Raw genomic sequence first — 26,001 nt, forward strand, 5'->3', positions numbered from 1 at the left:
ATAACCTAGTTTTTTTATTTTTGCAAATCTTTTTAATGTCTGCTTTATAGGAGGATGGCTGGATTATATCTGCTTCTGCATTCAATTTCTTGCAGACTGTTGTTTTGGTTGAATTATATGAAGAAAATCTAGCCCCCTTCAGATACGTAGTTACAAAAGGGAGGAGTATTTTACCAGGTTTTTCGGATTGTTGTGATATGTCATGTAGCCTCTGGAAAAACACCACTCTATATTAATGACAGAATGATAGTAATAATGATAAATAATGCCTTAGTATCACTATGAAAACTGTTTTCACCTCACAGACCTCCTGGTCTGTGGATCTCCAGGGATTCCTGGCTAACACATTGAGAACCAGTGATTCAGTGTAGGATGTGGACAAGTATGTAGTATATCAGGGAAGAAACATAAATGTGGCATTGCCTTCAGTTCATTTTGATGATGAGAAAAGCAGTGGTTTTCAATGTGCGTAAAAATCACCTGGAGAATTTTGGAAAAATTCTGCAGATTCCTGGTTCTCACCAGAGAGTGATCTGCATTTTATACCCAGCTAATTATCTCATGTGAAGAGTTGACTCATTGGAAAAGACTCTGATGCTGGGAGGCATTGGGGGCAGGAGGAGAAAGGGACAACAGAGGATGAGATGGCTGGATGGCATCACCAACTCGATGGACATGCGCCTGAGTGAACTCCGGGAGTTGGTGATGGACAGGGAGGCCTGGCAGGCTGCGATTCATGGGGTCGCAGAGTCGGACACAACTGAGAGACTGAACTAAACTGAATTATCTCAAAATTGATTGAGAGGCACATGGTGAGAAACTGGCTTTAAAAAAAAACCAAGGGAAACATGAGTGTTCAATATGGAATGAAAAGATTAGCGTGTCTAGAAAATGATGGAAAATGATGGTGTGCCTCGCAGGAAGCATGTTTTCATGACACCACCAGAGAAGTAACCTAGAAAGAGAGAAAATGCAGGAGGGCAGCAGTCATCCCATGGCAATCTGCTTAGTTTTTAAAAAAGTGTCATATACTGCTTACTTTAAAAATATCTTTAAAGAACTTTAAAACATTAAATATACAGATTCAACTTTAATATATATGATGAAATTACATTTCAAACATCAAAAAAAGTATGAGTTACACAATCTTAATGCATTGCATCATAGAGGTTAGCTGTATATTAAAAATACATAGTACTTCTCTATCTCTAAGACAAATCATGATGCCTTTGCAATTCATTATAGCTTTTATAAGAAGCATTTTGAAAGTCTCTTTGTGGTTCACATCTATTCTTGAAAATTTGTAAAAAAAGAAAAGAAAAGAAAATTTGTAACATTTACCCCGTATCATCCTATAATCCTCTCCAAAAAGAATAGCCTTCTGTAATTATTTCTGTTATGATTTTCATTCTGTAGCATTCATGTGAATGCATAGAATAGTTAAAAGGACAATGTTCCTCTTAATCACAGATGTATAAAATTATAGTCTTGTTCCCTTACAGATAAATGTTCACATGACATCACATTTATGTTGATTAAAAATGTCTCAATTTTAACTATCCATTCTTATTAACAGTAAGATGAAAATATAGTAATCTATGTAAATAAATGATAAAGCTCCATCCTAAAACAAGCAGTTCACTAGTCTAAAGAGTTATTTTTGTTTCAAAGGGGTCAACAGAGCATAGTATGCAAACATACATGTATATACATACTGCATTCAAAAACATGTACCCGCACCCATACCTGTAGGCATGTGTAGCACAGATAAATCACCTTTTCTTTTTTCTTTTTTTGAGTGTGGAAGGCTCTCCAGATTTCAAGACCTGCAGGAGTCCAGTGTTGGACATAGCACCTGAAGTAGAGGTGCTTTTCTGCTCTAGTAGGTTAAAGTAGCAAGTTTTCTCTACTGAAGACTTGGCTGTCTTGTTGATTTTAAAATCAATGACCTTGTTGATTTTATTTCTTGGCAAAACAGTTGTGATATGGTTGTTAAAAATATATATATGTAAAAACATATATTATCCATAGGTAAGCTTGAACATGTCTGCAGTATATATTAATATTTCAGAAAGTGAAGCTATTTTTTTCTCCCCTAGGGGAGAGGGTGGTGGCCTTTGCCGCTGTAGAAGGAATTTTCTTCTCGGGATCTTTTGCTGCTATATTCTGGCTAAAGAAAAGAGGACTCATGCCTGGACTCACTTTTTCCAATGAGCTCATCAGCCGAGATGAAGTAAGGAGTGAAGTTCTTCTAGTTCTGTTTGTATTCCTAGCTGGTGTTCATTTAGTTTTCTTTCCCTTGGAGATGCTTATGGTGACACAAATATCCTGGTGATTAAAATAAGAAGTCATTTCTTCCTTGGATTTTAAGTCTGTGTTTTCCTCCTAGCTATCTTAGTGTTCCTCCTCAGCCTCTGAGCATCTTTATGCACCAAAGTACTCCTGAGTTCGCACCTTAGCCTCTCTGCTTCCCTCTACATGGCCTCCTGGTTGATCTTATTTATTCCCATGGAATCAGCTGCCACGTAGGTGCTTATAAAAGCTAAAACTTTACCTTTAGCCCGGTCATTCTTTCCTGAGGTCCAAACCCATATATTCAAGTGCATGTTTAGATATTTCCTCCTGGAAGGCTCCACAGATACCTCAAGCCTAGTATTTCAGGAAATCAAACTCATCATTTTCTCCCAAATTATGTTCTTCCTGTCTTCTCTATGTCATTGAGCAAATCCATCTTCTATCCAATCATCCAAATTTGAAATCTGGGAGTCATTTTAGATTGCTTCTTTATTTTTTTAGCCACATTCAGTAACTAAATCTTGTCTCTGTCTGTCGGCAACACTCTTTCCATCTTTACTACCCACCTTTTTCCCCCAGCTCTTGATTACCTTCTCACAAGTTGCCACTTGAAACTTTCCTGACCCAATTAAGGAAAACTAACCACTCTTTCTTCTACATATACCTTTGAAACCTGAGCTTGTCCCTATTTAGGTTCCATAGGATGGCGGAGCCTGGTGGGCTGCCGTCCATGGGGTCGCACAGAGTCGGACACGACTGAAGCGACATAGTAGTAGTAATAGTAGTAGTAGTAGTAACATACATTGTACTTGTCTCTCTAAGCTCCTCAAGTGCAGAAACCTTGTCATTGATCTTATTTTCTCAGGGTGTAGACTGTTACAGCCATTCTGCTCACATTGATTGACTTATCCTGGCTTCTTAGCTTATTTCCATATTGACCTTGTCAAGTTATTTAATTTCTCTGAGCCTCAGTTTCTTCAACTATACATCTTAACAGGGTTTTGTTAAAATGCAATGAAATAGTATATATGAAAGTACTTTTCAAGTGCAACAAAATGCTTTGTGTAATTACATTTCTGTTGTTTCATGTCTTTAAATTTCTAGTAATTTTAATTAATGTCATGTATGATTATTACAGAGAATTAAAAAAATAAAATCATTCAGTCTCAAAACACCTTTCATATTGTATTGATATTTCCTTCTAGACTATTTTCTGCATTTCTGCATTTCAGTTCAGTTCAGTCGCTCAGTTGTGTCCGACTCTTTGCAACCCCATGAACTGCAGCATGCCAGGCCTCCCTGTTCATCACCAACTCCCGGAGTTCACCCAAACTCATGTGCATCAAGTCGGTGATGCCATCTGTCTCATCTCATCTCATCTTCTGTCATCCCTTTCTCCTCCTGCCCTCAATCTCTCGGCTAAGCGCTGAAGAATTTATGCTTTTGAACTGCAGTGCTGGAGAAGACTCGTGAGGGTTCCTTGGACAGCAAGATCAAACCAGTCCATCCTAAAGGAAATCAACTCTGAATACTCTTTGGAAGGACTGATGCTGAAGCTGAAGCTCCAATACTTGGGTCAATTGATGCAAAGACCTGACTCATTGGAAAAGACCCTGATGCTGGGAAAGATTGAAGTTAGAAGGAGAAGAGGGTGACAGAGGCTGAGATGGCTGGATGGTATCACCAATGCAATGGACATGAACTTAGGCAAACTCCAGGAGGTGGTGAGGGACAGGGAGGCCTGGCCTGCTGCAGTCCATGGGATTGCAAAGAGTCAGACATGACTAGGCGACTGAACAATAACATTTTAAAGGCCATCATACTTACTTGTAGATTTCTTTCCAGAAATACAATAACAATTTGTAGCACCACCTAACAATATATGCACATGTCTTTTCTACCACAATTGGGAAGTTTTTCCAATTCTCCTTAAGTAATCCTTCCTTCTCCATTGACTTCTGATATCTTCTTTATTATATACTAAGGATTCAAGTATACTAACACCTGTTTCAGGGCTTTTTCTTTAACCTGTGTGACAAATTTCATGCTGTAACAAACTATTTTCATTATTACAGTCTCTTATGTTTTGATAATTAGTAGGCTAAATCTCATAACTTTTCTTTTAAAGTATTCCTAAAAGATTCTGCTCATTTAGTCTTGCAGATTAATGTTTCAACTTAAAAACAGTCCCACTGGGATTTTGACTGGAGTCGCTTTAAACCTGAAAATTAATTTTATTCTCTTATTGATTTAACAATTACAAGTGCTTTCCTTTTTCATACTCAGCTCTGTAATTGGTAGGTAGCTATTGGTTCTAATCGATATTTACATTATCACCTTTCATCACTATATCTGAAATTCTGCCTTTGGTAATTTGAAATATCCTCTTGAGTCGAGTAGGAGGGGTATGTTTTACTAGTAAATTTTCTAAGATTAGTTATTTAAAGAGGCTTTTTCTTGTCTTTTTAATGATTTCTTCTGGGAATGACAATTTAACTTGGAAAATAATCCTTGGAATACAGCCTTTGAGTCTCATCTTTCAATTGTCTTTGGTTTTTTATTGATTCTTTTAGGAAAAGGTAAACAGCTCTGATGTTTAATCCTCTAAAGTGCGTATTCCTTCCTTCCTCTCCTCCCTTGTTGGCTTACAAAATTATTTCTTTTTCTGTGTAGTTTAGAAATGTTAATTGACTCTGCCTTGTTGTCAGTATCTAATTGTTAATTTTGTTTAGAACTCCATCATCCTTCTGTCTCTGACCTCCTTCTCTTTTTTGTTTTGACTTTTTGAAATTTTTTTCAGTTGTTTTCAGCTTTATACCATCTGTTCTGTGTTTTGAAATTCCAGTTATTGTAGGTTGAGCCTCCTTGCACTGTTTTCCAATTATTTAAGATTCTATAACGTTTCATGTATTTGCACAACAATTCTATTCTCAAGGTATTTCACAAATTTGTTTACTTCTGTCTTTGAGTTTTCTGCAATGTCATTTCTGCTTCACACAGCTTCAGATGGTATCCTTAATTCTTCAGTTTCCATTTTCCTTGCACTGAATTTATTTTTATCTTGAACCATTCTTGTTTAATATAACTGTTGTGTTTTTGAAATTGAGTTTTTCAATCTGTCTTAATTTTTAAAAAGTTAAAAATGAATTAATTTTATTTTTGGTTTTTCTTACTTTGTTTTCCCTTCCAAAATGCTTTTGATTGCAGATTTGTTGGTTTTGTTGTTGTTCATTAATTCTTCTTTCATGTTAATTAACTGAGATTTGCCGGCCTTGAAAATTTTTCATTATAGGTTATTATGATTGGCATTTTAATGAGATTTGGAGAAAAGAAGATCCTGGCCCTATTAATCCTTCTTCCATCTTCCAGAAGTTCAGTGTTGCATTCCTAGCTTATATAAAGCCTGATATATCACTGTGTGAAAATAACTGATGAAATTTTCTTTGACAGTGGTATTTTTCTTCTGTTTTAGGGGCTTCACTGCGACTTTGCTTGCCTGATGTTTCAATACTTGGTAAATAAGCCTTCGGAAGAAAGGGTTAGGGAGATCATTGTTAATGCCGTTGAAATTGAGCAGGTAAGCAGGGACGCTTATATAAGTAGCACATCTCTCTTTGATGTTTGACTGCATTAGATTGACTCATATGAAATTGCTGTTTTGTAGGTCAGAATAGATATCAGAAATATTATATGGTCAACCTGGAAGTACCAATAGATGATGTATTACAATTATTATGTCATGTTAAAATTTGGCTTATAAGCCAGTCTTTATTATATATTAAGATTTTATGTATACTAAAATTTGTTTCAGGACTATTTTTAATTTTCATTTATACATCAAATTTCGTGCCATACCAAACTATTCTAATTATCTTAGCTTTAGATTTTTAGCTACTAGAGGGCAGTGATGGTTTCTTGTTTTGTATTCTTTTTTTTTTTTTTAACTTTTTATTTTAAATTGGAGCATAGCTGCTTAACAATGTTGTGGTAGCTTCAGGTACACAGCAAAGTGACTCAGCCATACATGTACATGTATCCATTCTCCCCTATAACTCTCCTCTCATCCAGGCTGCACATAACACTGAACAGAGTTCCCTTTCCTATACAGTAGGTCCTTGTTGGTTGTATTCTTAAAAAACCAGCAAGGTATCTAGCTTTAAGCATGCATCCTATGTTCATAGAATGAGGAAATAAATGAATTAGTGAATAGTAAAATGTGATTTATGGGCATGTAAAGATCTCTAACTAGAAAGACATGGATGCTTCACTTTAGAATGTATTTTTATCATTTGAAAGAGCTAGTTGAAAAATAAGTAAGTTTTTAAACTTAAAAAAAATAGCTTTCATATTTGAAGAGAGAAAAGTCATAAAATGGATTTTTTTTTTTAATCTAGTTTTTATTTATTGCTTTGGCTGCGTTGGGTCTTAGGTGCAGCATGTGCCCGAGAGCTCAGTAGCTCCAAGGCATATGGGATCTTACTTCCCTGACCAGGGATCAGATTGCAACCCCTGAATTGCAAGGCAGATTCTTAACCACTGGACCACCAGGGAAATCCCAGATTTTGGTATCTTGAATCACTTTTAGAACTAAATCCAAATGGTTAATATGTTTTTATTTTTCCTCTATTAACACTTTACCACTGTCATTAAGAATCTGCCTACAATGCAGGAGACCTGGGTTCAATCCCTATGTTGGGAAGATCCCTGGGAGGGAGAAGGGAGTGGCAATCCACTCCTTCTGTCCTGGAGGATTCCATGGACAGAAGAGCCTGGCAGGCTATAGTCCATAGGGTTGCAAAGAGTTGGACACAACTGAGCGACTTTCACTTCACTGTCATTCAATACAATTGGAATTCAGATTATCTCCCAATGCTCAGATCCATTTCTATTTCTTTCTCATTTTCTCTGTTAATTGTTTTTTCTTTCCCAGCTCCCTTTTAAGTCATGTTCACCACAGCAATCATCTTAGGTGAATCTTTTTCTAGATATTTCAGAACAAAATATCTCCTTTCTTTCTATTGAGAAAGCATATAAATTTGGGTCCTACAAGTGCTACTTTAAAATACCAGTAATGTAATAGTTAGTTTCAATTTACTTTGGCTACTTGAGAATGTGAATCAGTGTGAGTAGCAGCACCCCAAACCTTTTAAGCAAATGGGCATTGTTTGCCATGTTGCAAGGATTTATGCTAGTGTACTTTCCTCAAACAAGATCAGTGATTTAGAAGGTTAATAAAGCTAAAACCCTCTTTTTATTTGGAAAATATATACTATTTATTGTTCTTTTTTTGTACTTTATTCTGTTTTTATTTATGTCTCAGGAGTTTTTAACAGAAGCCTTGCCAGTTGGCCTCATTGGAATGAATTGTGTTCTGATGAAACAGTATATTGAGTTTGTAGCTGACAGATTGCTTACAGAACTTGGATTCTCAAAGGTAAGGTGTTTCAAACATTACTACTAGCTAAAATGTTATAGTCAGGTAAGGACTCTAAAATACATACTATATTTCACTGAAAGCGTTTGTAACACACTAGTCTATTTTTTTTTAACTTTAAACTTTTTAATTTGTATTGGGGTATTGCTGATTAACAATATTGTGATAGTTTCAGGTGAACAGCAAAGGCACTCAGCCGTACATATACGTGTATCCATTCTTCCCCAAACTAGTCTATTTTGTAAATTGTCCATGACAGGCTTGTTTTACCCGAAGCAGTTGATTTTGCAAAATCCTTAAATGAAACTTAAAATGAAATTCACTAACAGAAGTAGGAGGCTGATAAATCATAGAACTAATAAGCTCAATAAATTATTTTATAATAATTGCAGGTACTATTTAATAGGACTATCTTTAAATAATTGGATTTAACATGCCAATATATGTTTATCCTCAGGTAGATCCCCATGTGTCTGTGTTGTAATTTGAGGGTTAATATTTTTAAATAGGAAATCATTATTAGGAAGACATTAGCTGTCATAATTTGACTCTTTGAACTCAGTTGTCTTTAAGTTATTTCTTGTTTATCAGAGATAATGTACCTGAATTTTCATGTGTGTCTTTCACATGAGATGGAGGCTGCAGCCGGACTAACTGGGTTTGAGTCCTGATTCCACCACTCACTAGCAATGTGACCTTAGGCAAATTGCTTAACCACTGTCTCAGTTTCCTTATCTGTAAAATGAAGATAATAGTAATAATCCTTACCACAGATTATTGGAGAAGCAAATGGCAACTCACTCCAGTATTCCTGCCTGGAGAATCCCATGGACAGAGAAGCCTGGTGGGCTACAGTCCACGGGATCACAAAGAGTTGGCCACGACTGAGCACACACACACCACAAGTGATTGCTGATGAGTTGGTGCACCTGAAGCACTTATAATAGTGTCACACACACAGTAAATGAACACTCAGTGGTCACGTTGTTTTCATCATAAGTGTAACATTCATCACAATCTCCTGTATATTACTATTGTTAATTAGAAATGTTAGGTTCTGATTTCTCATGGAAATGGAAGTTTAAATTATTGAGAAGCCTTATAAAATCCATGATGCTTATGGGTAATCATTAACTCTCTTGATAATGCACTTATTTTCTGGTAGCTACAAAAATATTGTGATGAGAATCAGATGGGACAAAGGTTTTTGGTAACTATAAATTGTAAAATATCACTATTTATATTGTTTTTGTTGCAAGATCGTCTCTTTTGCTGATCATTAATGAGATAAACAAAGATTTTAATTATATTAATATGACCTCTGAAATTTATAAATTGTGTATTAAAAGAAATTGTTTCCGTTTCTAAGTTACATGTTTATCATAATAAAATTAATTTGCTTACTTACAGCCTTAAAATGAACTCTCTGTCTTTTAACCCACCACCATATCTTTACACCCACACATCCACCTTCTACTTATTGGAAAATTACAGACCTGTGGGTCTAGTCTTCCTTGGAAAGTTTGCTAATTGTAGGTATACAAAACATGCCTCCTAAGGAGAAAATCTGGACACAGTACAAAAACCTCAGTCTCCACAGGCCTTCAAACTATCTCAGTAAATTCCAAAAAGCAGAAATTATACTGACTCTTAGATTTTAATGCAATAAAATTAGAAATGAATAATAAAAGATTACCAGAAAGTTCCATCTACTTAGAAGTCAAAACTGTGTCCTTTAAAATGAGATTAAAAATGAAAATATAAACTAAATGACAATAAGATTACTGTATATCACAATTTGTAGAATGCAACCAAACAGATCCCCAGAGGAAAATTTTTATCCTTATAGGCATATATTAAGAAAGCAAGACAATTTAAAATGCATAAGCTAAAAAACTTTGAACTCAAGGAGCTAGAAAAGAAATTATTCTTATAATGATAATTTTTGGGCTTCCCTGGTGGCTCAGACAGTAAAGAATATGCCTGTAATGTGGGAGACCTGGGTTGGGAAGAGCCCCTGGAGAAGGGAATGGCAACCCACTCCAGTTATTCTTGCCTGAGAATTCCATGGACAGAGGAGCCTGGCGGGCTACAGTCCATGGGGTCTCAAAGAGCTGGACACAACTGAGGGACCGACACACTTTGGTAAAATAAGAGGTTATTTAAATTAGCGAATGGTTGTCACATACAGAATTCCAAGCAGAAGCCACATTAATGTTGTTTTCAACTTAGTTTTGGATTAGTCAATAAATATTCAAGTACTTCAGTGTGTCAAAACCAAGCTGCTTGATTTAGGCTGGTCTTAGCTATTTTGCTCCCGCCATGAATGATTGGGAAGAGCCTCAGTTGTAAAGTCTAGTGAACCTATGACCACTGTCCAGTGTACTTTGCACTGTCTCCTGCCGTGAGTGAAAACTCACATGTTTACTGCCTTGAGCACTGTTTCTGACACAGTTTCACAGAGTTCCACTACATCAACCACACCCAGCATGTTTGCTTTTTTTGGGGGAAAAATACACATGGCTTTATTAAGATATAAATGACAGAACATGCAATATGCCTATTAATAAATGTTTTTTTATTATTTGAAAAACATTGAAAAACAATTCAATGGTTTTTGGTATATTTGCAGAGTTGTGCAACTCTCACAACAATCTATTTGAGAACATTTTTATCACTCCACAAAAGAATTCTATCCCAGTTAGCGATCAGCCACTTGCCTTTGCTTCTTCCATCCCCCGTAGCCCTGCTGTTGCTGCTTCGTTGCTTCAGTTGCGTGTGACTCTGTGTGACCCTATGGACTGCAGCCTGCCTGGCTCCTCTGTCCATGGGATTCTCTAGGCAACAGTACTAGAGTGGGTTGCTATGCCCTCCTTCAGGGGATCTTCCCAACCCAGGGATCGAACCCCGGACTCCTGCCTTGCAGACAGACTCTTTACCCTTGAGCCACCAGGGAAGCCCCCACCATAGCCTAGGCATTACTAATCTAGTTCTTGTCTCTTTAGATCTGCCTATTCTGTAATCCCCACTTCATATAAATAGAATCATACAATATATAGTATATACTGTATACTGGTATATGGAATATACAAAGTCAATATAATGTTTTAAAGTTCCATTCATGTTAGCATGTATCAGTACTTTTTTCCTTATTATGGCCAAATAATATTGCATTGTATGATTATACCTCATTTTGTTTATCCATTTATTGGTTGATGGTGGCATTTGGCTGGCATTTTTTGGCTATTATGAATAATGCTGCTATTAACATTCTTGTATAAGTTTTTGTGGGAAAATATGTTTTCATTTATCTTGGATACATAACTAGAAGTGAAACTCTTGAGTCATATAGTGACTCTATCTTTAATCATTAGAGGAACTACCAGACTGTTTCCCAAAGCCAGTGCATCATTTTATATTAACACCAGCAGTATATGAGGGTTCCAGTTTCTCCACATCCTCACCAACAGTTACTGTCTTTTTTTTTTCCTTCCAGTTTTGAGATATAATTGACATATAGTGTCATTTAAGTTCAAGGTATACAGCATAATGATGTGACTTCCATACATCATGAAGTGATGACCACAATAAGTTGTCTGTTTTATTACACACCTACAGCCATCCTGTGTGCTTAGTCGCTAAGTCATGTCCAACTCTTTGCGACCCATGGACCATAGCCTGCCAGGCTCCTCTGTCCATGAGATTTCCCAGGCAAGAATACTGGAGTGGGTTGCCATTTCCTTCTCCAGGAGATTTTCCCAGCCCAGGGATTGAACCCAGGTCTCCTGCATTGCAGGCAGATTCTTTTCCATATGAGCCTTCAGGGAAGCCTCAACAGCCGTCCTAGTGTGATGTGGTATGAAACGGTATCTTATTGTGGTCTCGATTTGCATCTCCCTAATGGATAATGATTTTGAGCATCTTTTCATATATTTATTGACCTTCTGTAGGTATTCTTTAGAGAAGCATTTATCCATTCAGATCCTTTGCCCATTTTAATTGGGTTATTCGAATATGTTCTTTTCTGTGATATTCATAATTACTGCCTGAATATTCCAAATTTAAAGAATTCTCTTTTATTGTTCCTCATGAATCATCAGTATGCCTATCAAGCTGTATCTCCAAGCCTGCTTCTTGAATTCAGAAGCAGTGAAAAAGCTTCTTGTCAACATGTGTTCCATTTTTTGTTTGGGGTTACAATAGATAGCATTTAGTCTGTCTTCCCTGATCATGGTTCCTTAACAGCAGTTTGAAGATTACACGTCTCCTGTGAACTAAGAAACATTTAGGTCCACAGTACATTGTTGATAATGTAATATTCTGTGGTATCATGTAGATGTGACAGCCTAGCGGTGGTTGTTCGGTTGCTAAGTCGTGTCCAACTCTTTGGACCCCATGGACTGCCGTGTGCTAGGCTTCCATGTCCTTCATTATCTCTTGAAGTTTGCTTAAACTCATGTCCATTGATTCAGTCATGCCATCCAACCACCTCATTCTCTGTTGCCCCCTTCTCCTCCCACCCTCAATCTTTTCCAGCTTCAGGGTCTTTTCTAATGAGTTGGCTCTTCGCATAGTAGTAATACCTGTGGAAAATGCCTATAATACCTTTGGTGTTTTAGAGTTCTCAAGCTGTGAAAACATTTTAGTTTGGTATTAAATCTTCTATTTCCTGATATAATCTTTTTTTTTCTTTCAATTTCTGAGAATACCAGAGTTGCTAGTATAGTTCCTTTAAGAGGTTAGCAGGCGATCTTAGTCATCCTAAAATGTATCAGTCTTGACTGCCTCCAGGACCCTAGGGAATATGTGATCTCCAGGTGATGATACATGGTGTTGGGAGACCCAAGTTATCTGTTGCTCTTCTTATGTGATGCAATTTGCTTCTTCAGAATGTCTAACAATATTTCTTTTCTTTTCAGGTTTTTCAAGCAGAAAATCCCTTTGACTTTATGGAAAACATTTCCTTAGAGGGAAAAACAAATTTCTTTGAGAAACGAGTTTCAGAGTATCAGCGTTTTGCAGTTATGGCAGAAACTACAGATAATGTCTTCACCTTAGATGCAGATTTTTAAAACCCTCCTCATATCGAAACTAATCATTGGTAAATAACAGCCTATTTTTCTCTGCTTAAAAACAAAACACAAACCTAAAGTATCTCCTTTAGGGCTTAGGAGTTTGCTCAAAAGGAAATCTGAAACCAAATATCAATCAAGTTGGATTTATAGAAATACCCGTTAATTTTACTGTTTATCAGTCAGAGTATGACCTCCAAATGCTTTTGTTTCATCCCTAAAATATAAGATGGCATTCCGTAGTTGTCAAGAGCATGGGGTGAGGGGTCAGATAGAATTTGAGGTTCTGTCCTTCTTTGTGTGACCCTTGGAAAGTCAGTTAATCTGTCTAAACCTCAGATGAATGTAAACCCTAAGGTGAATGTGATAGCAGGTCCTAAATTCATAGAGCGTGTATGAGGATGAGACACAGCATGGGTCTCAGCCAATACTGCTGTTGTGTCCTCCTCCTCTCTCTCTCCCCCTTCTCCCTCTCCTGTTATTATTATTGTTATTAATAGTGTTAATTGCAGTGATGGGATAAAATTCTCCATCTCCTCAAAGTAACTGTGATTCTAGGTCCTAAGATCTAGAATTAGATCTTTGTGTTTTTAATGTTTTAGAAGAATGTAAATATTTCCTCAAAAAGATTGTACTTCTCTTTAACATGAGAATAACTTCTTTGAATTTCTCAGCGTTATAGTTAAGGACATTTGGTTCTTAGCTGCTTTGGGCAGAATACTTAAGAGTGGAATCCTTGACGTTTTCATGAGAGTTGACCTTGTAAGCAAAATGATTCTGCTCCTTTAGAAATCAAAAGGATCATTTTAGCCAGATGTAGCCCTGAAATGTTTAAAACCAGGGTGAATTAGCTAGAATGGCATTTCTCAAAGAGTATTGTAAGAGCTGTTAGCCTGTCTAGGTATTTTGTGGGGAGAAAAAGAAAGATTCTGTGGTCAAATGAGTTTGGGAAATGTTCTGTGCTCCATTCCTCTTTGGAATGTGGAGGTGGTACGTCAAACACTGAGAAATTCTGCAGTGCATCCATGTATGCTGCTGCTGCTGCTAAGTTGCTTCAGTCGTGTCCGACTCTGTGGACCCCATAGACGGCAGCCCACCAGGCTCCCCTGTCCTTGGGATTCTCCAGGCAAGAACAGTGGAGTGGGTTGCCATTTCCTTCTCCAGTGCATGAAAGTGAAAAGTGAAAGTGAAGTCGCTAAGTCCTGTCGGACTCCTAGCGACCCCACGGACTGCAGCCTACCAGGCTCCTCCGTCCATGGGATTTTTCCAGGCAAGAGTACCGGAGTGGGGACATCAACGTATACCCCACTGCATATTCCAGACCTACTTAACAAAGATCTGTTTTTCACCTGTTAACATCTCACCTAATGTTCCTCAGAACATAGTTTGGAAAAAGCTGCCCCAGGACTATTTTCTACATGGAAGAACGGCTTGTGGACCAAGCAAGGGAGGGCCTGGTGGGGATTATTGAGTCATTTCCACTTTGTGCCAAGCTGAGAAGTGTCCCTGTAATTGACTGCAGCTATATTTCTTATACTCCTAAAACTCTCTTATGCTGTTATTGAGATTCAATTTTTTTCTGGAACTATGCATGTCCCAGGACAGCAGATGGTGAGGGAGACTGAGGAAAGGCCAGCCCACGAGGTCTCTGAGAAGTCTGCTCCCTTTATGGGAGGGAAGTGTCAAGAGGTAGTCTGAGCCTAAGCAAGCAGTGGGTTTCCCCACTCACAGCCAACTGTTGCGTACAATTCTGGTTAATAAGGATTAGAGATTTTCTCTTTGAATAATTTTTGCTCCATTCAGTCCACAACTACCTAATGCATTAAAACGGGGAGTTTTCAAGTGGATGCAAAGGAACAGGCCATGACTTTATCTGTTAGAGAGAATATCGGAAATGAGCTATTTTGGCCTATCACAATACCATATACTTGTTCAAGGATTCAGAGTTTGCTGAGTGTTTTTATATCACCTCATTTGATCTCAAAACAGCCTTATGAGTTTGCCAGAGCAGGCAGGATTGGAATTTTATAGATGGAGGGGGTGAGGCTCAGTCAGGTTCAATGGCTTGGCCAAGATCTGCTCGTAGTCACTGTCACTATGATATATCGTTTTTTTCTTAGAAGTTACCATGTTTCTAATTTTTAGTCCTTTCTATTCATCTTGACTTGATTTTGCCTATTTTCCCATTAAAGTATCATATAGTTCAATTAAGATATCACATACATTAATTATTGTATCATAAACATTATAACTATATTCAGGTAGTAGTTCAAAGATATTCATCTACTGCTAACACAAAAACTTACATTTAAAGTTGATAATATATCGGTAGTGACATAAGAATAAAAGAAAAAAGTTTTAGATTGTATATGCCCTTTGTTTTGAATCCACCTCTTTCTCATAGGTAATGACAGGTGCCTTAATATGAAGCTTATTTATCATAGCAATAAACCTAACTGTAGTGAGATGAAGTTTTAATACTGAAATACTGGATTTTATAATACACTGGTTTATTATATTCAGTACTCTATCCCCTTTTCCGAGCTTCCAGGTTTCATATTTATTTATTATGTTTAGTATTTTGGTTCTTAGTTCTTAGGGAGTCAAGAACTTGTAGAATCTCTTTTTGATATTATCTCACAAGCAAAGAAAGTAATTCAGAACATGTTTATAACTTTTTTGTTTTAACAGCACATGTATTTAAATCATTGCTATAGTAGTTAAAGTTAAGTTTATTATTTAAGAATGTAAAAACTAGTCATTCAATGACAAATTGCATTTATTAAAAATGTTTCATTGTAGCATGTAGAAATCATGACTTGAAAGGACTCAGGAAGACTGTTTGCTCCAGTGCGTCAGACAGGGCTGTTTTGCTGTTCAGTTACGTATGAAGTGAAATAAACAACTGTTCTTATAATTTAAGCTTACCTCAGTCATGTTTTTGTATATGAAATGCTTCCTTTAACTCATTTTGAAACATTCAGATGTTTCAGCTTCTTTTGCCATTTTGATTTTCATTTGTTCATGGAAAACACACCATCTTATATATTTAAAAAATAAATTCTTTAATATTCAGAATTTTGAATTTTGCATTTAAATATGCTAACATCATGTCATAGAATTCCTAAATTACAGTTATTCAGATTAAGCTAAGGGCCACATGTCAATAATTTTTGGTGATTAAGAAAGCTGATGGGCTGCGAGAATGCCAGTTTAATCCTGTAATCAGCTGTTATGTTTTTGAACTAAGATGAGTGAATGGGTAGCCAACTCAGGAACTCTTCATAATCTACATGAGTGGCACAGATTGGAAATCTGGATATCTTTATTTTTCCCTCCCTTTAAATGGTCTGCTCTTTTTTTAGACAGCTACAGGTTCAAAGGAAAATCTGATAGTCCCAAGGCATTAGGATGAAAGAATTTAAGCCTTCAAATTTGGGGCTTAATTCTATTAAAGAAAATACAGGTGAAAATGAAAGGCTGAAGAATTTTTTTTTATACAGGTAAAAATAGAACAATTCAGTCTTTTTCTAAGTTTACAAGAATCTTATGTATTTGACTCTGTTTGACAACTGTGTTTGGATTTTTCCAAATGTCTGGTCATTTAGCAAAGCAAGTATCTACTATGTACATAGAAAGCTTTATTGAATGTGGTATATGCAAATATTTTTAATGTATTTTACATTATGGTGAAATCAAGCCAACCCTGCATATATGCAATTTGACAAATGAGTTGTTTTGTTCATTGTTTTGCGTTAGTACGTTGAAATAAACCGTATCATGTCTCTGTCATTTCGTGTATGGCCTTTTGAGTAAGAATGTTTCTTTAAAGGTGCAGGGGCTATCCTAGTGAAGGACTGTATATATTTTCTATTTGTGTATACAGATAAACATATTGGTATTACTTTAACTATTCCTCCTACCACTCTTTGACCTAAGTGGCACCCCCTTCAGCTGTCTCTCATCTACTTTCTCTCAATCCATGAGCCTTTCTTCCTGTCTCTTGGTATCCAGCTGAGATTCTACAATATATCGTATTACTAGTAGTAACATTCTTATCAGTACCCTGAACTCTGTTCTTTATCTGCGTTTTCTACCTTACAGAGAAAACTCAAAGCAATTCTCCATTCTGTTATGAAACAACAATCCAGTTTTTCCCTGTTTGTACCCCTGCAGCCAAATACTGCTAGAGAAAAAGTCGTATAAGACAAATTGGATCTACTTTACATTCATGATTACCTACTGTCTTAGTCCATCTGGGCCACTATACAAAAAACTGCTGTAGAGTGGGTGGCTTAAGCAAGACGTTTATTTTTCACAGTTCTCCAGGTTAGGAAGTCAAAGATCAAGATGCTAACAAATCTAATGTCTGGTGAACCTTGCTTCTTGGTTTATAGACAGCTGTCTACTGGCTGTGCCCTCACATGAAGGGGGTGATCTCTGAAGGCTCTTTTACAAGGGCGCTAATCTCATTCATCGGGGAGATCCCCTGGAGAAGGAAATGGCAACCCACTCCAGTATGCTTGCTTAGAAAATCCCATGGATGGACGAGACTGGTGGGCTACAGTCCATGGGGTCGCAAAGAGTCGGACATGACTGAGCAACTTCATGGAATCTCATTCATGGGCTTCCCTCGTGCAGTTCATTAAAGAATCTGCCTGCTAATGCAGGAGACATGAGTTCAGTCCCTGGGTTGGGAAGATACCCTGGAGAAGGAAATGGCAACCCACTCCAGTATTCTTGCCTGGGAAATCACATGGACAGAGGAGCCTGGTGTGTTACAGTCCATGGGGTCACAAAAGAGTCAGACATGACTTAGCAACTAAACAGCAATCTCATTCATAAGGGCTCTGCCTTTATGATCCATTCACTTCCCAAAGGCTTCACCCCCAAATGCCATTATACTGGCGATTAGGTTTCATTTAAAAAAATTTTTTTTTCCTTTTTGTTTGGGGACTAGGTTTCAATATGAATTTTGGTGGGACCCAAACATACAGTTTATAGCACCTACGTCAGCACTGTCTGACAATCATACTACAATTTCCCGGTGAACTTGTTCTCCATTCTCCACAACTGCTTTTTCACAGTTTCCACGCTCTGCTCCTACCCTTGCTCCCCAAAGAAGTACCGCTCTCATGTATTTTTTCTTTTTGGGCTCTGGGCACTTAGAGATTCTCAGAAGAAAAGATTAACAATATAGGAGTTCTGAACCTAGAACCTAAGAAGTTGGCAGTAGAATCCAGGATATAAATTTCTATGCATGACTTCTGCTTCATTACAAGCAGAGAGTGATCGAGGAGAATATCTCTTCTGCTCCCCCTTCCAGGAGTAACAGCCATTTAACCCTGGGAGGTCTTGCTTCTGTTCCCACCACATGATTCTCACAGGGCTGCCAAAGCTCCTTCGTCTGCACAAAGCACACTGCATCTGGGCACAGCATTATGTGTGTGATCCTCGCGGGGCCAGGTCCTTAGCTAAGGTGTTTTCTAAATGAAACTAAAGGGAAAAGGTCACTTTTATTCTAATAACAAAGCTAGAGAAAAGGTCCTACGTCTAATGGCAAAGTCCAATCTTATCCCAATTCTTTGCTGCTTTTCATTGTGTAGGTAATAAAAGCCTATATTTTGCCTGAGATAGTTCAAGTTAAGCTTCTTGTGTGTGCTTTGTCTCTCAGTCGTTTTGTGCAACTCTTTGTGACCCTTTGCACTGTAGCCCCCCAGGCTCCACGGTCCATGGGATTCTCCAGGCAAGAACACTGGAGTGCGTTACCATTTCCTCCTCCACGGGAGCTTCCAGACCCAGGAATCGAACTCTTGTCTCCTGTGTCTCCCGCATTACAGGCAGATTCTTCATCACTAGTACCACCCGGGAAGCCCAGGTTTCTTGATTTGCAACCAAAAGGACCATAGTTAGAGAAGAAAATGGTTCTGGAAACCAAGTGACGGGAAAGAAACTGGGTGTTCATGTGTGTTTCAGTCCAGGAGCTGAGAGTCTGGAATCTGCACCTGGGTGGACCCCGAGAGCCAGGTGTTTGAGTCTTCAGTGGAAGGGAAGTACTGTCTGGAGGACAAGAGAGGAGCTGAGCTGAGTTGTGAGTCTCAGAAGAGCACAACTGTTTCAAAAGAATGTGGTATCTGAGGCCTGTATGATCAGTTGGCAATAAAAAAAAAAAAAAAAAAAAAACCAGCTGTCCTTGCTTTACGTGACCTTTTTAGGTGACTTGTGCATCTGGGCTTTCTGCCCCATATGCCACCTCTCACAACCATAGCTGCTCTCTGTTCATTTCTCCAGGTTGGTATGTTCACACATCATAGGAAAAAAGCATCTCCAGTGTGTGTGAGTATGCTCTCAATGGTGCCTCACCAGTAACAACGGTGTCCAGGTTCTAAGAGGAAAAATGTGTGCTTCACTGTATTTTGAACACTTAATTCTTAATAAAATATTCTTTGTACATACCATAAGGTGATTTTTGCAATCATATTATTGCAATCATTTCAATGGCTCCCTGATTTTATGCGGAATTACTGTATCATAGTAATATTGGTTTAGCCTAAAAGTTCTTTGGGGTTTTCGAAAAACCTGAAGGAAATTTTCAGCCAAACCGGTAGTTTTTAAGTGATCTGAGGCTCAGACAAGTTACTTGCCCAAGTCCACACAACTAGTAAAAGTTAGAGGCAAGACTCCAACCCAGCTGTTGTGGCTTTAAATCCCATGTTTTCATTGAGTGCACCCAAATTTCTATTCCTTCTACTGCTGGAAGCCCTTGGCTTCCTGTGGGTGGTACTCGCTCTGGAAGATTCAGGAAACGTTTTTGCCTGGGGTCACATCTCCTGGCTTCCTCATGGTGGCGCCCTTGAGCCACTGGTTTCTCAGCTCAGGTGCTGCTTCTTTACCCAGGAGCTGAGGAGTTAGATTTTAAGGGACTATTCTGTTTCCAGTTTAGCTTCGGCTGCTTGGCCGGAGCATGGCGCCCAGAAACATGCAAGAAACTCACGCTCAGCACTGGCCCTTTAGAAGGGCAAACTCCCAGCAGGAGCCCACAGGGGATTTCAGTCCTGGCTGACTGTATAGAGATGAACGTCCAGGGGGTTGTGCAAATTTTGGTAGCCACTGAAAGAGGAGAAATCTCATTCTATAAACAGATGCCACGCAGTTATAACACAACTGACAAACTACACACCCCTTGTGAGATATCAGGAGCCCCAGAACTAGTCACAGAGTCACCTGTGACTTGGTGTTTCTTCTCCATCAGTTTGGAGGAGGAGGTGGTGGAGAGGGGAGGGTTGGAAATGGCAGAAAGGGGGTGCTGACCCTCTAGCCCCTTCTGGGAGGATCTGGGGATGGAGGCAACATACTAGCTCTTTTCTGTTGCGCCTGAAAAGGTCACGTGTGTTCCTTTGGCCCCGGATACCCAAAACTCTCCTCCACTTTGGTCTGAGGAGGGTGATACCTACATTTGGGGCAGGATGGGGTATTTTCACAATTCAGGTTATGGGAAGCAGATTTCCTGAGAGTTAGGGGCCATTGAATGATGCTTCATCCTATGAAACCTAATTTTTTTTCCTTAACAAATTTTATTTTTGAAGCTCTAGGTTTATTACTTGGGAGTGAATCTGTGTCCAATATTGTGTTATTACTCCCTGTGAAGAGCAGGACCCCACTGACAACCCTCTACACCTGCGGCACAGCTACAAGCTTATTAAAACACAGAGAGCTGGGCCTCCCAGTGTTTGCTTCTCATGTGCGTGAGCTCAAGAATCTGCATTTGGAAATTCCGCTCCTGGTGGAATTTGGTGGAATATCTGCTGGTCTTGGGGAGCTCCTGGAGACTGCAGCTCTCCCTAAGGACAGACCCTGACGGACACCATCGTGCAATCCTCTCTCTGGCCTAAATCTGTCTTGACCCAGTTAACTCATTTGCAGCCCACAGAAAGTACCTCAAAATGTGGGACACTGTGCTGTTGTGAGGTGTGAGAGAGCACAGGCTTTAGACTTAAACTGTTGCTGCTGCTGCTGCTGCTGCTAAGTCTCTTCAGTCGTGTCCGACTCTGTGCGACCCATAGACTACTTGACTCATATCCTGATGCTTGACCATTTACTGGCTGGACTTTGGCAAGTCACTATCTGTAAAAGTAGGAAGAAAAACAGTGTGGACTTGTGTTGCTGTGTAAGTATAGAGAACACCTAAAATAGCACCCAGCACATAGTAAGCACTCAACAATTGATGTTATTATCTCAAAGCTCTGTCTAGCTCTAAAATTCTAACTCTATGCCTGGAACATTCCCATTAGCTTAGAGAGACCTTAAAATCAATAGTGTCTGCAAGGCTATGTCAGCTTTAATAATTTCATCATTGGCTAGGTTTCATTTCCATTGTACAGACTGTTGGGTTTTTTTAGTATAAATTTCTAAATGGTCTTAGTATCTAGCATTTTAGTTGGCTAGGAAATATATTTGTGTGTTTCCTTAGCAAATAAGATAGCTTTACTCTGCCTACAACATCAGGAGCAAGTGAAACTCAGTTCACCTTAATCACCTATACGGGTTTAGCAACCCTTACTGCTGTTTTTTGGAGAAGGCGATGGCACCCCACTCCAGTACTCTTGCCTGGAAAATCCCACGGACGGAGGAGCCTGGTAGGCTGCAGTCCATGGGGTCGCTAAGAGTCGGACACGACTGAGTGACTTCACTTTCACTTTTCACTTTCATGCCTTGCAGAAGGAAATGGCAACCCACTCCAGTGTTCTTGCCTGGAGAATCCCAGGGATGGGGGAGCCTGGTGGGCTGCCGTCTATGGGGTCATGCAGAGTCGGACATGACTGAAGCGACTTAGCAGCAGCAACTGCTGTTTTTACTAACATTCCCTTTTAAGGCTAATGAACAAATCACAAGCCTTCATAATGAATAATTCCCATTTCATTTTACAAGCAGCAAAGTAACTTTAGTGCCACGATATATCATGGCTCTAAGAAGAGACCTCAGTCCCAGGAGATTATTCCCCTGCTGTTCCCTCAACTGGATTGAGAGGTTGAGGGTCCAGATTTGCTGCTCCTTGAACTATGAAGCCTCTCATGGCACCAGCTGGGATTCAGACTGGCTTTCATTTGCAGTAGGGACCTCAGTTTGAGCCTAGGCCCTATCAATGGGGGGAATGACTGGTATTTTGAGAGAACTTATGTGGTGGCTCAACTGAAGTTTCTTTGTATGGGATTTCCTGGGAGGGAATCAACCCTGGGGCAAGGAGACAGGTCTGCTGGGTTTGACTCAAGTGCTGAGACGAGGCAGAGATTCTGAATGTAGTGTGGAGGGCATGAATCAAACCCCCCCAGGAAGGACAAGGGTGAAGGTAGAGCTAGAAAGAGTGGCTTCATCCTGCCCATGTTACGATACAAACCACACCGAGGCGAATACGAAAAGGAGAGGTCCAGGGGCCCTCCCAGACCAACTTGTAGCCAACTTTGGTGCCTGGCAGAGCAGTAAAAAGTGGATGTGCTTGGTTTTTCCACCTTCTTGCTGTTGTAGATACACACACACCACACTCTAATACATAGATGCATCCATATACAACTTTATACATATTTACGATTTTCCCCTGGGACAAATTGGGTCAAAGAAATGCAGGATTCTGAAGCTGTCCTGCTTTAAAAAACTGTACAGAAGTGAAATATGCATACATAGATAGGTCTGTCTTTTTTCCTTAAATAATAGAGATGTTTACATACAAAACTTCCTTTTTTAAAAAACTAAAACTGTAGACATATTCTAAAACCTTTTCTTTGGCCTTAGAAGAGGAATTTTTGTTTTAGCCACACTTCTGGAAAATCCCATGGATGGAGGAGCCTGGTTGGCTGCAGTCCATGGGGTCGAGAAGAGTCAGACACGACTGAGCGACTTCACTTTCACTTTTCACTTTCATGCATTGAAGAAGGAAATGGCAACCCACTCCAGTGTTCTTGCCTGGAGAATCCCAGGGATGGGGGAACCTGGTGGGCTGCTGTCTATGGGGTCACACAGAGTCGGACACGAATGAAGCAACTTAGCAGCAGCAGCAGCTACTTATTCCTATGGCAAATAGTCTTAGCTGTCTACTCCAAAGCCATCCCCAACCCTTGCCTATTTCCAATGACAGAAATTGAAAAGCCATGTACTTCCTTTCCCAGATTCCCTTGTAGCTAGGCATGGCTAACTGGCCCAGTTTGGCTAATAAAGCATGAAGGAAATCTTCTGGGGCTTTATAGAGAAAGTTTTCCTCTCCACTGAGAGTGAGTCTTATGAAAAGAAAAGCTCTACCAAAAATACTTCTTTGAGCCCTACCTTCAAAGAATCGCATCCTTGGATCAGTGGCAGCCACCTTGTGACCATGAGGCAACAAGCACGTGGAAGAACAGCAAGGGTAAGATTTTGGTGATGGAAGAGGTAAAAGGCAAAAGATGACTGAGTTTTGAAGATGCTGTTACACGTCTAGGCCATGTCCTACCTCCTATTTTCTGTTTATGAGACAGTAAGTATCAAGATGACCTGGGCTATTCTTAATCATGGCTTCTATCATGGGCTTAGTCACTCTGTTGTGTCTGACTCTTTACAACCCCATGGACTGGAGCCTTCCATGTTCCCATGTCCATGGGGATTCCTGTCTCAAGGCAGGAATACTGGAGTGAGTTGCCATGCATCTTCCCAACCCAGGGATCGAACCCAGGTGTCCCGCATTGCAGGCGGATTCTTTACCATCTGAGCCACCAGAAAAGCCCATGGCTTCTATTACTTATAACAACTGTATCTTAACTGAAAAAAGCAAATTTAAACACTTTAAGATGAGATCATTATCCCTCTTCTCTCATCCTGCATTCCTTACCCATAGCGTGGTCTCAATACTCCCACTGCGATTACATTCTTGACAAAACATCTAAAAAGGTGAAGACACCCAGGTCCCTTTCTCAGCAGTTCTGGTGTCCTTCACTCATGTTCATTCCCACCAGTTCTGGCTCCGCCCAGCTTTCCCACCTTTTGGCAGAGGACAGAAGGCAGCTCTAAGCAGTCAGCTATCTTCCTCGTGGCTTCACTCGGCCACCCCGCCAACTCCCCATTCCCCATGGCAGCTAGGCCAGAGGGGGTGTGCAAGGCACTCTTGGGTCCTGCTACTGGGCTACGCTGCCTGCTTCTCATTTCGGGGGCTGAAGCCCAGCGCCCTTCCTTCCTGAGGAGGAGTTCACGGTGGATGGGATCTCCATGCTACTGCCTCTAACTGAGACCATGTTAGAAACACTTAATGTTCAAACCAGAACCTTTGTTCTGAAAATAGTACATAAGGTGCTTGTGCCTGGAATACAAAGAATTCAAGGATTCTTTCAAAGGCAGCCGGAATCATTTTCCCTTCCGCAGGTATGTTTGGACTGAGTGAAATGTTTGACTGCATTACCCCTGAATGGCTGGTTTCCTGTTGTGATTTAACTAATATTCAAGTTTCCTGTGACAGGAATAAATGACAGGGCTTAGACCTTTAACAAGCGGCCTAGCGGGAGACTGTGGAAGTATGTGCTTGTGTCGAGTGGGAAGGAGCAGGCAGGTAAGGAATGCCCCCTTCCTGGTTTGAGGCTGGATACCCAAGGAGAGAGTGGAAGGTCAGGCAGAGGCTCGGGTGGAGATATCGCGGGTGCACTTGGCAGGGATCAAGGTTCCCAGCATGTGGTACGGTGAAAATTACCGGGTTGAGAGTCACAAAGAAAAGTGGCAAGATGAAACACTTTGGTCAGACAGATGAGGAACGATCTTGGATCCACCATTAGCCATGTGACCTTGGATGAGTGGTTTAAACTCCTCCACACCTCAGTTTTCCTATCTGTAAAGTGAGGATGCCTTAAAAAAAATCTTTTGGTTGCATCACACAGCATGTGGGCTCTTAGTTTCCTTGACCAGGGACTAAAGCAGTGCCCACTGTATTGGGAACATGGAGCCTTAACCACTGGACCACCAGGGAAATCCTGGGGATGCCTTTTGATTTGAGGTTTATAAGAGTATGAGGTGAACAGTTCACTGAAGTAAAATAAGGAACCTGGATCTGATCTGGGTGTAGAAAGGGAAGGGGGCTGAGGTGGGAGAGGAGTCAGGTCTCAGTTTGGGCCTTAGCAGGTGGTGGTGGGTTTTAACTGTTAAATAGTTTAAAGTGGTGGCTGACTCCTGTGTGGTTATGCTGCTGCTGCTGCTGCTGCTGCTAAGTCGCTTCAGTCGTGTCTGACTCTGTGCGATCCCATAGATGGCAGCCCACCAGGCTCCCCCGTCCCTGGGATTCTCCAGGCAAGAACACTGGAGTGGGTTGCCATTTCCTTCTCCAATGCAGGAAAGTGAAAAGTGAAAGTGAAGTTGCTCAGTCGTGTCCGACTCTTAGCGACCCCATGGACTGCAGCCCACCAGGCTCCTCCGTCCGTGGGATTTTCCAGGCAAGAGTACTGGAGTGGGGTGCCATTGCCTTCTCTGGTGGTTATGCTAGGCCTACTTTAAAGCTGTGTTACTCTCAAGATAACCTCGTGCCACCCACGGGTTTATTTTACGGAAAAGGAAACTAAGGTTCAGAAGAGTCAAGAACCTTGCTCAAGGTTTCACAGCTTTTTCAAGTTAAAGCAGCAATAACTGGAACTAGACCTAGGCAATCAGTTTTAACTTTAAACCTTGCTTGATAACTTGACTTTTAAAGCTTTCAGTCTCAAGCCCACAAAGGGTAAAATGAATAAATTTCAGGCAATCCCCACCCTTCACGCCCTCCCACCATTCCTTACCCTATCAACTTTCTCAGCTATGAATTTTCCTACCACTAACCTCATACTCAATAGAAATCTTCTTCCCAAACTCAGGAACAAGATAAGGATGTTCACTTTTACAGTTGCTATTCATCATAATTCTGGAAGTTCCAGCCAGAGTAATTAGGCAAGAAAATGAAATAAAATGCATCCAAATTGGAAAGGAAGAGGTAAAACTGTCTCTTTTGCAGTTGACAAGTTTACATGTAGATATGAATGTTTAAACTTGTTCACAATAAAGTGCAAAAGACTGATGATGTCTGAGTATTTCTCACAGAAGTATTTACTGTCAAATCAGTGCAATAAATTCTGCATATAAAATTTATTGCATCAATCAGCTGGTACAAACTTTTTTTTTTATTAACTTTTCCATGGCCAGTGAAATCACAGTATCCACGGAGTAAACTGC

General features: G+C 39.8%; 1 protein-coding gene across 5 annotated transcripts in view; it reads left to right on the forward strand.

Annotated features, from left to right (window-relative positions):
* RRM2B (ribonucleotide reductase regulatory TP53 inducible subunit M2B) overlaps nt 1–19,259 on the forward strand; it is a 37,749-nt gene extending 18,490 nt beyond the window's left edge. Inside the window, exons 6-10 of one of the 5 annotated variants that reach the window (XM_027561411.1) lie at nt 2,100–2,233; nt 5,768–5,872; nt 7,616–7,729; nt 12,649–12,830; nt 18,642–19,259. In XM_027561411.1, the coding sequence (XP_027417212.1) occupies nt 2,100–2,233; nt 5,768–5,872; nt 7,616–7,729; nt 12,649–12,801 (506 nt within the window). In that variant the 3' untranslated portion in view covers nt 12,802–12,830; nt 18,642–19,259. Of the gene's footprint in view, nt 1–2,099; nt 2,234–5,767; nt 5,873–7,615; nt 7,730–12,648; nt 16,594–18,513; nt 18,554–18,641 lie in introns of those variants that run through there. The other 4 variants (XM_027561412.1, XM_027561413.1, XM_027561415.1 and 1 more) reach the window with 4 other exon arrangements.
* Nucleotides 19,260–26,001: the final 6,742 nt, after the last annotated feature.

This window comes from Bos indicus x Bos taurus, chromosome 14 (genome assembly GCF_003369695.1).
Source record: "Bos indicus x Bos taurus breed Angus x Brahman F1 hybrid chromosome 14, Bos_hybrid_MaternalHap_v2.0, whole genome shotgun sequence".
Lineage (NCBI taxonomy): Eukaryota > Metazoa > Chordata > Mammalia > Artiodactyla > Bovidae > Bos > Bos indicus x Bos taurus.